Below are 14084 nucleotides of genomic sequence, written 5' to 3'. Positions count from 1 at the left end.
AAGAAAATGATAGTTGAACCACTAAATCAGTCTACTATTAATGAAACCGATTGATCTATTCCGATTTCAAGAAAAGTGGTGATGATGCTACATTGATGGACCTTCTCACTTGTCAAAAGACGTTATGCCCTTAAGCATTTTGTGAGCACATAAGAATTGAGGTGGTTATTTTGTGAAAAGATGTAGAGCATATCAAGTTACCTATTAACTTTATGATTTATGCAAGGAAAGGAATTCTGTCCTCCATCGCGAGAAATTTGTAATAAATCATCTCTCGTTCTTTATAATCTGCTACTTGTTTGATTAGGGATTATTTTGTATTCCAAAGGAGCTCAACTTCAAATACAGAGAGGGTGTTAGGTAACAGCCTAAAATTATCAAATTTCTCTTGGTTGGGGGGTGTAATCAGATGAGTCAACTATTCTTTTTCTACTCTCTACAATATATCAGTTAAAAAGATGATAATAAAATTTCTATATTTACTTTACAATTATTTTATCCAATAAAATATTTCGTTTGTATATCTATAATATATTGATTAAATACTAAATAATTAAATATTTTTGTATTATAACTAATATCCATTAAAACAACCCAAGTTTCTTGCGAGCGAACATTATATAAAAAAAATATACATAATTTTCTTTTTTCTTTAAATATGGAAAAAGGATCAAGGGCATTGGAAAAACATAGAAAATGATTAGATAAACTTGTGGGGGTAATAAAAGAACTGTTCGATATGTCATTGTTGAGAGACTAAAAACAACAAACAGCCGATGTTAGTTATGGATATATTGAAGATAGTGATAGTGTCACAAACAGATCGGTTCACCCTCGTCTATTTTTGAGTTGTGTGGTTGATCATCATCATATCATAAACAAGTGCTTTAGTTTTTGTACAAGTTGACGAGGCAGGCTCCATCAGGGAAGAATTCCACTAATAAACTCAGAATTGCCCTGCCCTGCCGCGCACCAACCTCCACCTTTCAGGTCAGGCGAACTTGTTATTCCTCACAGATTCAAACGTTTCCAACCTCAAAATCAGTTACTCTCAATTTGTCTACACAACATGATAAAGGTTTTCAGCCCTCGCTGCCGATTTTGAAAGCCGGGGATGCAGTGTCCCGACCTTCAACTGTGGATGTAGATTCTTTCTTGTCCAAACCGAAAAATGAGCAATTTTGAAATGCATCCAGACTGCTGGCTATTAGACGGTTCAAACCTCCAAGGCTGTCCCCTAAAATCAAATCTTCACTATGATACTTGCGAGATGGTGCATCAAGATCTAATGGTCCTAATGAGTCAGGCTGCAATGTGGAGAACAAGAAAATCGGTCAGTTCTCTAAAGAATTTACCACTAATGACATATGCCCTAAGAACAAAATAAACCAGCTTTGCTAATGTAATCAAAGGCTTAGAAGAGCTAACACACCCAATAAATGTCAGTCAGCCCATTGAAATCCTTTTCTGTAGTATCCACGATGTAGGGATCAGATGGATGCTCATCTACGAGTTCTTCACAAGCAGAATTTTCCATTGGCTCCTCTGGATCAGGTGATTGCACGAAAAGCTGCATATATTCTGATCCCGCAGAGTCTGATGTTGCAATCTGTTTGCAGGCAGCTGGGGAAGCATCACCAGATAATCTAGCACCGTCCACACAAGGAATAGGATTCTTAGGAAATAAGAAGGCATCGCATGTTTCTTCGGCATCCCAAATAGACGACGCACGGGATGCCAATGATGGAACCCCCATCTTGTTTTGATGCCTAGATATATGAGCAGCAATAGCTGCGTCAAAAGAATCACAGCTGAATGGAATCTGCTGAAAACATAGTGAGCTTTCTGGAACAGGGTGGTCAACACAGTTATCATTCAAGTCCTGAGGCACTTCTGCAAGAAGATCTCCAACACTTATGTTTGTAAGACTGTCAGCCCATTCTCCAGCACATAATGCAGTACTGCTATTGTTCAATCTCTGATCATCCTAAGCAAACAAAAGAGAGTTAAAATGTCAGAAACACATGGAAGCTGAATATGAAGACTCTTCGTGACTAATAGAAGTTGGATGTCAAAGGTATGCACAGCATTTCTTTGAAACAAATCTATAAAACCAAATTAGATCAAGTGGGCAGAAGAGAAAGAGTAAAGTTGCTTGACATCAGGCATGTTGGTTGAAAAGGGAAGCCAGCAAGCACAGAAAGGATAATGTGCAAGTGTCTAACAAGTCATATGCAACAAGATCCCATATCAGTGCTAACAGTGAAATTCATAAGAGATGATCTCTTGCACTAACCGATTAGTTGTCGGTCATTTGGAGCAGACTATTTTGTGATACTCATGATAATGAATAAATTTGGTTGATAAGTCTACACGAAAGCTACCAGACAACCAACTAGAATAACAAGCACAAGATGCAGAGCTTTGCGCTAGAACAGATTGGAAAGTTTTAAATAATAACTGACAACTGAAAATCTCAAACAGATTCAAACTCTTTAAGAAAGGATGGACACTTACCGTATCCTCCAACCTTCTCATGATAGCAACATTGCAAGTCTCACTTCTATCCGAGGAGGCATTTCTTGCAGGAACAAGAGAATCCCCAAGATCATCTTTAGAACTAGTGTTAAGGTATGTATTAATCTCATCATGAGGATCAGTTAAAGAAGGTTCAAGGACTAGATTTTCTTTCTGTATCATTGGCTGATTCTTGTAACGATCATTAAGTTCCTTACATTGATCACTGGTACATGAGACAGCTTGTACTTCTTTGACAATCTGGCCCTTCCTATTTTCAACATTCATATTATGCACACTTGGAATGTAGGGCAAGGAAACAGGTGCTTGCCAGGACAAAGATGCAACTTCAGTATCAGAAAACCAACCATACCTTCAAAAAAGCTTATAAATCAGCACTTGTCCTTACAAACCAAGCATAGCAACAAGATGAGACCAAAAATAGACAGGAAAGTACCTTAGGCGAAATACTTGGGGGCTTCCAACCATTGCAAATACATCTGCTGCACTGACAGTGGTGGCTTGATTCCATCTCTGATGACCCCTAAGGTTTTCTCTTTGAACACCATAAGGGAAAAGCATAAGTTCTCCTGATGCTATACTTGAGTGTCCCCATTTTCGATTCAGATGCTCCAATACCGATGATATCTTCTTTCGAGTACTAAGAGTGAGCTCCAAATGTGGATTGTGTTTATCCTGATAAGAGCAGAAGACCAATTATTTCTTTAACACTCCCAACTGACAACGCTTAATGTTTTATAAGATCATCAAATATAATTTCCTTTTGGTGCTCACCATTTCCAAGGCTCTTCTAGTACTGTCATCAATTGGAAACAGTTGAAGCTTAAGTTTCCCAGTAGCATGTATGTAGTTTTCCGTGAAAGGATTATGTGAGAAAGATGGCAAAGGAAGTTGATTATTTTCAACCGGGTCATGTTGGCCAGGACCTGCAGTAGAGAAAAAAATAGGAGTTGAGGAATGGTAATTTCAATTCCTTTTAAGGAAATAATTGGTAAATTGATAAAGTTCAATGCACCTGCGGTATCTTGCTCATGCTCACCTCCATTATCATTAATCGTTTTCTCCAAATGCTCAGCAGCATCAGCAACCAAAGAAACCCCAGCAATTGCAGCCTTTTCCCATTTTTTATATGCAGATGATGAGGCACCTGCCAAGCATTGTATAGCAATACAAGTTTACCTAAATTTGAATGGGAAAAAGAACATTGAACAGAGAGAATGCCCGTACTACACCTTGAAAGCTCTAAATATTAATAACAAACAAGAACAATGGGAAAAATGTAAAATGAAGGTCACTATTAGTAATAAACACCGGTCTTGACTCTTGACATCAACAACAATGCTTATTATAATTCAGAACATCTATAACATCATGATATAACTATATAAAATTAAAAGCAAATTTGTAAACCCAAGTGTGCTATTGTGCTGCAAGAAATAGATGTTTACTTATCCACTTATTTTTGGGGAAGAGGAATTGAATTACCTGGTTTCAGCCGTTGCCTTGCAGGTTTCATGGTATTTGACTCTCCTTTACTATTGCTACGGTTGACACCTACATTGTTATTACGCTTAAATGACCCTTTTCCAGGTCCTAATTTCTGAATGTTTTGACTGTCTACAAGAAATAGTTTGACAGTACGAGCATCCTGTCCTGAAGCCCTACTCTGATTTGTGACACTGTTCGGAGATGTAGGTGAGCTATTCTCCCCTTGGGAGGGTCGTTTTCTTACAGTCTTCTTCCGGTCCTTCAAAAGTTGATGCTCCTTCATTGGGACAACAGAGCAGTCAGTCCAGGACAAGCATTAAAATTCACGTTACATGTAGAGAGGTTAAAAAGCACTACAAAAGATTCTTTTGACTAACCAAAGCTTCAACAAAAATTTTAAATCTTCGGGGTTTAAGATGAAGTTTTGAAGCTCTGCAGCTATACTTTTCCAGCAGAGACCACCTGCAAAAGAAGACGTGCATTTTGAATAAAAATAATAATACATTAAGCCCTTGTTAATGTAGAGCATTGTCATAGCATGATACTATAAAAAATCCTTAATTAAGATTCTAAACCTCATGCTTAACAAGGGGCCACAAAGAAAATGCTTGTCATTTGCCCTCAAGATGGATATTAATTGAAGGTTCAACATAGTTATACACCTAACATATTCAAAGGGTATCTAACACTTGCAGATAAGCAACCTTTTGCATTGGAGTGGGTCATCCCAGCTCAACAAATCTGCTCTAAATAGAAATTACTGATGCATTACCAGCATAATATAGTTAGCAGTGATGTAATAATGAATCCTCCACATAATACAATTGAATTTATCTAACTGAATTTTAAGATGAAGGCAAACTTCCCAGCATTACCAGCGAAGCATTGCTGCATTAGTATCTTTAGAGTTTTTGGCATCCAAGCATAATCGTGGACCCAGAAGCTTGTTCATGCGCCTCACAAGACGATAGTAATAATGTCTGACCTGCAAATTTCAAAAAGAGAAAGAAAAACCAAAACATTTACAAGGGAACATCCGACTTAAATCAATAATGAAGCAACCAGAACAAAATCTAGTGGCAAATCACCTGATCTTTGTTTTTACTTTGCACACGGCATGTGATCTTCTCAAAATTCTGCAAGTAATGCATGTGTCAAGAAATATTTTGCGGAAAAAGTTAAAAGCCAAAAGAAAAGTAACCTTGACATACCTTCCCAACTTGTCGTAATGCAGTGAAGAAACTCTCTTCCTCTTGACGTGTCCAAGCAGCCCATTGCCGAGTTGGTTTTTTAGCTGCATTAGATCAATTCACACAAAAATTAAAGATACAGTCACTATTTTCCATAGAAGGAGATGATGCATAGAAAGAACAATCAAAATCTTAATAAGGAGCATCAAACTGCATTCACATACCAGGTTGTTCTGGCACCGTATTATTCGAGGTGGATGAGGCTACATCGAGATCTCCAACTTGAATAGGAACATTTTCTTGATTATGTTGTGCCTCAGAGGGTAAGGAGACCAGTGACTCTGTCTGCATGTTGACGGCATCACATGAAAACTAATACCTTCTCCCTCTTCAGATTTGTATAGAAATCAAGAAGCTCTGTCACAGGGAAATTAAGTTTAAGATCATACAGAAAACCCAGAAAGACAGAATAAAGGAACACAAATCTTTATGTGGTCATAATAAGCAGGCTGAAGCACCTCAAGAAAATGCAGTTAATCATAAATGTCCCCTTCCTCAGGAAAATAGTGAAAAACGAAGTTGACCCTCTTTGAACCCCAACAAATACCAGAGATTCTTATTGAAAGATAGGATCATGAATTTCATGGCCAAACTGCACAGAGCATATCAACAGCAATATAGCTTATGGTTTTCACAAGATCAGCTTCCTGTCATATCCCATTATGTTGCAAGTCTTCACATCAATCAAGGCATTTAAAAACAACTTCTCTTCGGTAAATGGTAGAAAATAAATTTTATATGCTAGTGGCACAAATGCTTAACCCGATAATACCCTTTGAAGACTTAAAACTTCTCTCTAATTTGGATCAGAAGCCTGTTGTCATAATTAGAAACATGAACTCCAACATCAAACATGCAACTAAGTGATCACTAAGCACCCTGGTATCCACCAATGTGACTACCATAGCCAATGTGTTAATGGTTTAATATATAAGCAATTGATTAATCCTTTTCTCCGGTTTATTAAACTCTTCTTTCAAATTTATATTATCAATAAACAAAATATTCACAACAGTATTAGTATATATTCAACAATAATGAAACTAAATAATCCATTTCAATTCATCACACAATGGATCTCAATGTTAGAAGAAACTAAGAATTTCATACCAAACAAAACAATCTTTCTTAACCAGTCATTATTTATCTTGAGAACATTTGAAATTCCTTATAATAATAAACCCTAAAACCAACAAATTCTACCTCCGGATATGTCAGCTGACAATAGAATTCAACTAATACGAGAAAACTTTACAGCTTTAAAATACGCAGCCTTAAAAAAGGGGGGAAAAGAACCCTCTGTCTACTTGCTATGAAATGCGATAAATCTAAAAAAAAAGGAAAATTTCGAGCTTAATTTGTTTCAAGTGCATGAGATCCCATAGAGAACAAAAAAATTAAAGTCAACCGTACAACTGATGGACCAAATTTAATTCCATTTTTCCACATCAAAATAAACTAAATAGGACGGGGGAACATAAGAACATAGAATAATTTAAATTTCCCGACAGCCAAACAAAATCTAGGGTTTCGAACTACAGTAAAAATTGATCGGAGAAAGCTTAATAACATACCAAAAAAAGAAATAAGAAAATAAGAAAATGAAGAAGAAACTAAAATTAGTTTGAACATACCTGAAACAGAAAAAAGAGATCCGGAGGAATCGAAGAGGCTAAGATTTTGAACAAAGAAGAAAATCATTGATACCGGAAGAAACTTCCGACAGACGTCTACGGTAGAAAAAAATTGGAAACGAATTTTCCTTTAATATTTTTATTATTCTTTTTACTTTGAAGAAAAGAAAGAGCCCCCCCCCAAAAAAAAAAAAAGTTTATTTGGTAATTTGAAAGATGATAAAATAAATAAATAAATTGATTTTAACTCGGTACCTTAGAGTTATAATTAAAATTGAATGTCAACAAAAAAATAATAATAACTGGACCGACTCACCAAATTTTTTTCTATTATTATGTTCACGTAAAAGGTAAAAGTGGAATATTTCATTTTATTATATATCTATATATATATATATTTATTTATTTATTTGTTTATGTATTTACTGAATATTTCAATCAATAATTTTAAACATGAAAATACATGTACACGTGATTGAAAAATAAGTAACGGTTCTAATAACATTAAAAAAAATAATACATGGTAATACAAATAAATATATGATTATATATAAAAATTTCTATAGAATAAATTATTACTATATATAATAAAAATAATGATATTATATGAATGGTCAAACTAACATGTGTACTCATGATGTAGCAAAAATAGGGCACATGACGTGCTTAGAAGTAAATTGGATTATTTAGTTAAACATGAAACTAATAATATTTTTTGTTCAATTAAAGCGAATTTAATGAATATTTTTAATATTTTGGTACACAATGTGTTTTTTAATATTTTATCAATTCCTAAATTTTTTTAAGAAAAGGTTATTGGAATTAGTTGTCAAAATTGATGAAAAGATATTAAGGGTGGCAAAATAAAATTGGACCGACTAATATGTGATTGATATTTACGTTGTTAGTTTTTTATCTATATAATAATTCAACACTTGTCTCTTAATTTTAACACCTTTTATTTGGATTTGTCCTTTACTTCTCTTTTAGTTATTCCTTTGTTTTTTATATAAGCATCATTATTTATTTATCCTTTCAGTTTTATAAAATAATTTATTTTAATCTTTTATTTAATTTTTCACTCTTTTTAATTTTTAAAGTTATATTATTTATCAAATCAACTTAAAATAAATCGAAAAGTCAAAATCTATTAATTTTACTAATGTGACATTCACGTGCACACCACGAAAGTAATTAATTAATTTTTAAAATTAAAAATATTAAAATATTAAAAATTTAATATCTTTTAATAATTTTAATATTTTTAAATTAATTTTAAAATTTAAAATTAATTAATTACTAATATGATATCCAAATGACAATTCACATGTATGCGGATAAAAAAAATTAGTAGACGCTAACTTTTTATCCATTTTGGAGTGATTTGATAAATAACCCAAGTTTAAAAATAAAAAATTAAAAATTAAATAGAGAACTAAATTTTTTTTTAAAATAGAAGACCAAATAAATCATTATAATGAATATGTCAATGTACTATTTAACCCAAAACATGTTTTTAACCTAGGGTTTCTAATGATAGAACACTTTAACTCGAAAATTTCCTCACCAAAGTTCCTCATCAATAATTTTAAGGTTCTAATCATTTTCATGATGACTATTACAACACATGAAAGTGGAACACCAAGGGAGTTGACTTCCAACTTTATCAAGCTTGATTAGTTTGATGGTGACAATTTCCGACGATGGCAAAAAAAAGATGCACTTCTTCCTTTCAACTTTGAAGATTGCTTATGTTTTGGATACTCCAAGACCGGAAGAGAGTGGAAATGAATCTGTTGTTACAACTCGAGAGAGGCAAAAATGGGACAATGTCATTTACATGTGCATAGGCCACATATTGAATGGTTTATCCGATGGTTTGTTCGACACCAACCAAAACGAGGTCACTGCTAAGGAACAATGGGACAAATTGGAGACAAGATATATGATCGAATATGCTAAAAGTAAGAAATTTCTTGTTAGTTGTTTCAATAATTATCAAATGATTGGTGGTCGTTATGTTATGGAGCAATTTTGCTATATTGAAAAAATGTTGAATTAGTTTAAGCAATATGATATGAAAATGGATGAAATAATTGTTGTATTCTAATAGTCCGGTTTTTAGTGGTATCGAAAATGGCAGTTTTGGAATCCCATTTCTGATATCTGAGTCCATAGATATTAAATATTTGCAAGATTAGTATTAAAGTTTGGTCCTTTAATTTTGTTGAATTGATAGTTAATTAATGTATAATGACTAAATTGTAAAAGTCTTATTACTATAGACTCTTAAATAGATAGGGAATCAAAATGGTAAATAAACCATTCTAAATCTTTAAAGGTGGTGGATGACATGAAAACCATTAACTTTGGTTAATTTATAATTAGACTTTAATTAATTAAGGTTTAAAGTAAATAAAGCTTTAATCTAAGTATAAATAATAAAACATAAAGTGGTCATATTTTATTTATTTCTTCTCCACCAAATGAACATAAAAGAAAACTTGAAGCCATGTTTGAAAGCTCAAAACTATAAAAGAAACCTGAAGCCATATTTGAAAGCTCAAAACTATTTAGTCCTTAATTTTAAGGTAGTTTCAAGTCATTTTCTTGTAATTTTTTTATGCTTTTTAGGTATTGGGAGCTTGATTTAGCTAGCCCATGTACTAATTTGTAAAACTGTTAAATTTTCTAAAAGTTGTCATTGATGAGTTCTTAAAGAAATTGGTGTTAAATTGATAGATTTTAAGTTTAGACATGAAAAAGGACTAGATTGTAAAGTGTAAATTGTTAGTTTTGTTCATAAGCACTAAAGTATATAAATTTCGAAATTGAATTGAAATTTTTATGATATTAGATAATAGAGGATCATAGAAGGATGTAATTGAAATTAGTTTTGAAACCGAAGCTCAAAATTAAAAGTTATAACAATTTCGATTTTAGGTACTAAATTGCATAAAATGAGAAACTTTAGGGACATTCAAAAAATGAAATCAAACTAGTTCATGCATATTATGCGATGATATAAAATAGTTTGATGTTGATAAATCAATTTGAATAATTGTATAGATTGGAAATTAAACCAAACCGAGGATAATTGGGGAAAACGTAAAATTGTTGATTAGCCCTTGAAGATTAGGTTGTTTGTTGTTTGTTGTTTGTTGTTTTGACTAGGTAAGTTTGTTATTTTGACCAGGTAAGTTCATGTGGTATAATTGTATTTAGATTGTTATATACTTGAATTATGAATATGTGTATGTTTGGTGGAAACTTGGATTGTTTGTGATTTGGTACAAAACGTGAGAATTTGACTAAATTGAAAAGATATGATATGTATATATGTGTTGAAAATGCCTAGATGAGCATAGTAAAGGTTTCGTACATAGTTGTATGGATTGATTACAGATGATTACAAAGATCCAGCATTTGTTGCAGACTTGAAGATACATGTAACACATGTTTAACCTGGATTGGTAACCTGATGTTGTTTTAAATGTTTAGCTTGGGCTGGTAACCTGACATGAGTATGTATTCAGCTCAGATGAGCAATTATTGTACCGGAAATACCTGTGTAACCGAATCCATTTAATAGAGTTCATCGGGCTAAGTATCTAATGAAAAGGAAAACTTGAAATGAATTAACATGAGATTGATGTTTAAATGAATAGATGTGAAATTGAATAAAAGCATGATATTGAGATATTGATTCGAAAATGAATTGAATTGGTGTATGTTTAAATGACATTATGGTTGATTATATGTTATCTCACCTTGTTGTTGTGACTTGCCATGTTAGGTAAACTTTGCCAAGTTAATTAGTTTGTTATGTTTTATTGTAAGATAAGGTAAGTTTCTTGTTTAAATACCTATAAACTTACTAAGCATTGTATATGCTTACCATTTTATTTCTCTTCCCTTGTAGACTATCAACTTGCGAAACGTGTCTATTGGATCATCGAGAAGCTCACACTATCCCGTTATTGATACGATAGCTTTTCAATCATTTTAAAAGATGGTTTTGTGGCATGTACATATGTGTTTGTATATGTTAACTTGAAAAGATAAGTTTTAGCTTGAAACATTTATAGTGCTTGATTTTGGTAAGGATAAAGCCTACATGAAACGAAATATTTTTGGTAATGTGAATAAGTTATGTATGGCATTTAAATGAGCATGGTTGAACATAAATTGCAAAGATGAGAAGTTGATTGTTGAATGCTTAGTTGGTTAGATAAATGCTTATAGTTGAACAATTTAAAATGGTATGATTTGTGCTAAAATGGAGCTATAATGAACTAGTTGATTAGAAATGATTCAATGGTTTGTTTTGGCATGTCTTTTGTAGGGTTGATTCAATTTAAAATAGTGAATTGTTGAGTTGAATGTGTAAGTTTGAGAAAATCTTAGAAATAGGTACCAAATGGTATTTTACCTAAAACATGGATTTAGTGGACTGTTTTCGATATCACGATACCACATCCTAGGTATCACGATGCCCACTTGTCATGGTTTGTAAACTTTGCAATTTGTTCCTCAGTTTAGGAAGTTTGGCTACTGTTTTCGAGATCGTGATACCAAGCCTTGGATATCGCAATACCCAATTGACATATTTTGATGTTTGGAACCTTTCTTTGGGATGCGATACCAAGCTTTGGATATCGTGATACCTTCTTTTCACATTTTTTAAATTTTCAGTTTAGTCCTAATTCGACCTCGAGATTGTAATACCTCTGACTTGTACCCGTCACTGAAATAGGGTTTCGGAGCATTACCAGAACATTCAGAACATTTTTCCATTAATCTACATAAATTACTATTCATTTATTGAAATCATCCATAACGTCCCTTGATCAGGTCCTCGAGGCCTAATACGAGCATTAGAATCGAATAAGGACTTAATCGGGACCTCTAAAAATTTTTCTCAAAATTATAAAATTTTACCAAGGTGTAGGGCTCACACACCCGTGTGGTCCAAGGGACACGACCGTGTTGGCGGCCGTGCTCGACCCCGTGTAACTCTCTGACTTGCACACACGGCCATGTCACAGGCCCGAGTACTAGGACGTGTGGTTAATTAATTCAATTTGAAATTAGGTGCAGGTTTCACACGGCCAAATACATGTCCGTGTTTTGGGCCGTGTGGCACACACGACTGAGACACACGCCCGTGCCTCTGCCCGTGTGCCCAATTCTGAGCATTCTGTTTCTCAAAATTTAAGTGCAGGGGACACACGGCCTAAACACATGCCCATGTTACCAAGCCGTGTGTTGCACACGGTCTAGACACATGCCCGTGTGTCTGCTCGTATGGACAAAATGAAGTCATTCCTAGCTTCATTTCTCACCCAAAACTTCACCCAATACCTGCACTTGAAACACACAACCAATACCAACCAATCCAAGCATTCAACTTGAGTAAATTTCATCATTCACAAGGCATATCACAACAAGCATATTACAACCTTACCTTAGTTTAACTTAGGAATTCACAATATTGATCACATATTCTTAACATAACACATGGTATATATATCATAAAAATCCACTTAGTCATACCAAAATAAACCATTACTAGCCATTCCAATAGCTAGGTTACAAAATAAAATTTCAAGCCACTATTGACCAAGTTGTCCTATACATGCCATTATACCAAAATGATTTTACTAAGTATACCCAAAATGACTAGTTGACAGTGTGACGATGCTTCAGTGATCTCTAACCCTCACGAGCTTTCGAGCACTACAAAACAGGGGAAAAATAAACGGAGTAAGCATTACATGCTTAGTAAGTTCGTATAACATAAACTAAACTTACCAATCCCGTTTATCAAATATAAGCATACAATAACAAGTTTTCCATCCATTTGGCTAAATTGCATAAACACATGTATTTAATCAAACATTTTAGTCACCGAAAACTTCATATCAATCAAGTAACATAGATGAGCTCATTAAGAAATATTCTTTCAAGTCATTATCATTTCATCTCAAGATTTTCATGCCATGTCTAGAGTTATATGTCCGTTGAATTATTGAATTTCGATGGATGCTTAAGTAGTACACTTGAAGTGTACGATTCAATTATCCGTCAATTTCTTATTCAAGGGTACCCATTAGGGCACTTAACCAAGAAACACTCTCTCGAGCCACTTATTGTATAATAAGATTACCATCTAGGCTAAATCCTTTATATAATATAAGTTCAAAAGAGCTCGATTAAGATTACCAGTCCAGGCTAAACCCTAATCATAACGTATGCTCGAGAGGTATTATATCGGGATTACCCGTCCGGGCTAAATCCTTTCTATAACAAGGTCAATGGGATTACTCATTCGAGCTAAATCTTGTTTGCAACAAATGCAAGACCTTACTAGTTTCGGGAAAGGGCATATAATCATCGAAATTCAATATTCAATCGGGACTTAACCCTTTATCACCATTTCAAGCATGTATCAAATTTTCCATCATAGCATACAAGTAATGTACAGAAATATAAGTTATATTTCATACAACACAACATTCAATTTAACATATTTACATGCCGGATTAAGTTACACGAACTTACTTCGACACTTATTCATAAAAAGTCTACTAATCTGAAACCTTTTCTTTTCCTTGATCTAACCTCGAATTAGTGTTGCCCGGATCTAATTAGGCCTTGAAAGTTTCTTTTCTCTCTCCTAGGGTTTCCATGTGCTTTAGGTTGAAGATGACATAAATAAGATGATTTCTTTTATCATCTTCTTAATTAATTAAGTGTTTTGCTATTTCCAATTTAGTCATTGAACTTTTCTAATTTTTCCATGGATGAGTCATCAAGAAAAATCTACATACTTTTCTTAATGGTCTAATTACCATATAAGGTGTAACGACCCGATTTTGGGCCGTGTAGGAATAGTGGTTTCAGGACCACAAATTTGAAGTCAGAGTAATTATTTTATTATTAATATAGAGTCATAGCATGTTTATATTAGTGCATGAAAAATTTGGTGAGCTAATTTTAACGTTTGTGACCCCAATTGCGGAAAAGGACTAAATCGCATAAAGTGCAAAAGTCCTAATTTGATAGCTAAAGTTATTAAAGAATCAAAATTGAGGGATTTTAAAGGCCAATTAGACCCTTTTAAAGGAGTATAGCCGGCCATAGAGTCATAGAGGAGACAAAATTTTAAAAA

General features: G+C 33.6%; 1 protein-coding gene across 2 annotated transcripts; it reads right to left on the bottom strand.

The window, feature by feature from the left end:
• Positions 1–679: 679 nt before the first annotated feature.
• Positions 680–7205, bottom strand: LOC108460763 (TSL-kinase interacting protein 1). Of its 2 annotated transcripts, none has more exons than XM_017760391.2 (13): positions 6911–7205; positions 5441–5633; positions 5238–5320; positions 5115–5162; positions 4902–5011; positions 4404–4488; positions 4024–4303; positions 3554–3685; positions 3313–3464; positions 2975–3213; positions 2518–2890; positions 1433–1987; positions 680–1307 (listed from the first exon to the last, which is right to left on the bottom strand). In XM_017760391.2, exons 2-13 carry the CDS (start codon positions 5565–5567, stop codon positions 1083–1085), a joined length of 2409 nt encoding a protein of 802 aa, XP_017615880.1. In that variant the 5' UTR covers positions 5568–5633; positions 6911–7205; the 3' UTR covers positions 680–1082. The 2 variants fall into 2 exon arrangements, with proteins under 2 accessions (XP_017615880.1, XP_017615884.1); XM_017760395.2 differs by having other exon boundaries at positions 3578–3685; positions 6911–7145.
• Positions 7206–14084: the final 6879 nt, after the last annotated feature.

Source organism: Gossypium arboreum, chromosome 4 (genome assembly GCF_025698485.1).
Source record: "Gossypium arboreum isolate Shixiya-1 chromosome 4, ASM2569848v2, whole genome shotgun sequence".
Taxonomy (NCBI): domain Eukaryota; kingdom Viridiplantae; phylum Streptophyta; class Magnoliopsida; order Malvales; family Malvaceae; genus Gossypium; species Gossypium arboreum.
Note: the sequence above shows the minus strand (reverse complement) of the source record. Positions and strands in the feature narration are given on the sequence as shown.

Coding starts and splice junctions, on each gene's coding strand:
- LOC108460763 (XM_017760391.2), bottom strand. CDS start 5,567: ATGCAGACAGAGTCACTGGTCTCCTTACCCTCTGAGGCACAACATAAT. Junction 5,163..5,237: donor CATTACGACAAGTTGGGAAG/GTATGTCAAGGT, acceptor CATTACTTGCAG/AATTTTGAGAAGATCACATG. Junction 4,489..4,901: donor AATGCAGCAATGCTTCGCTG/GTAATGCTGGGA, acceptor CTTCTTTTGCAG/GTGGTCTCTGCTGGAAAAGT.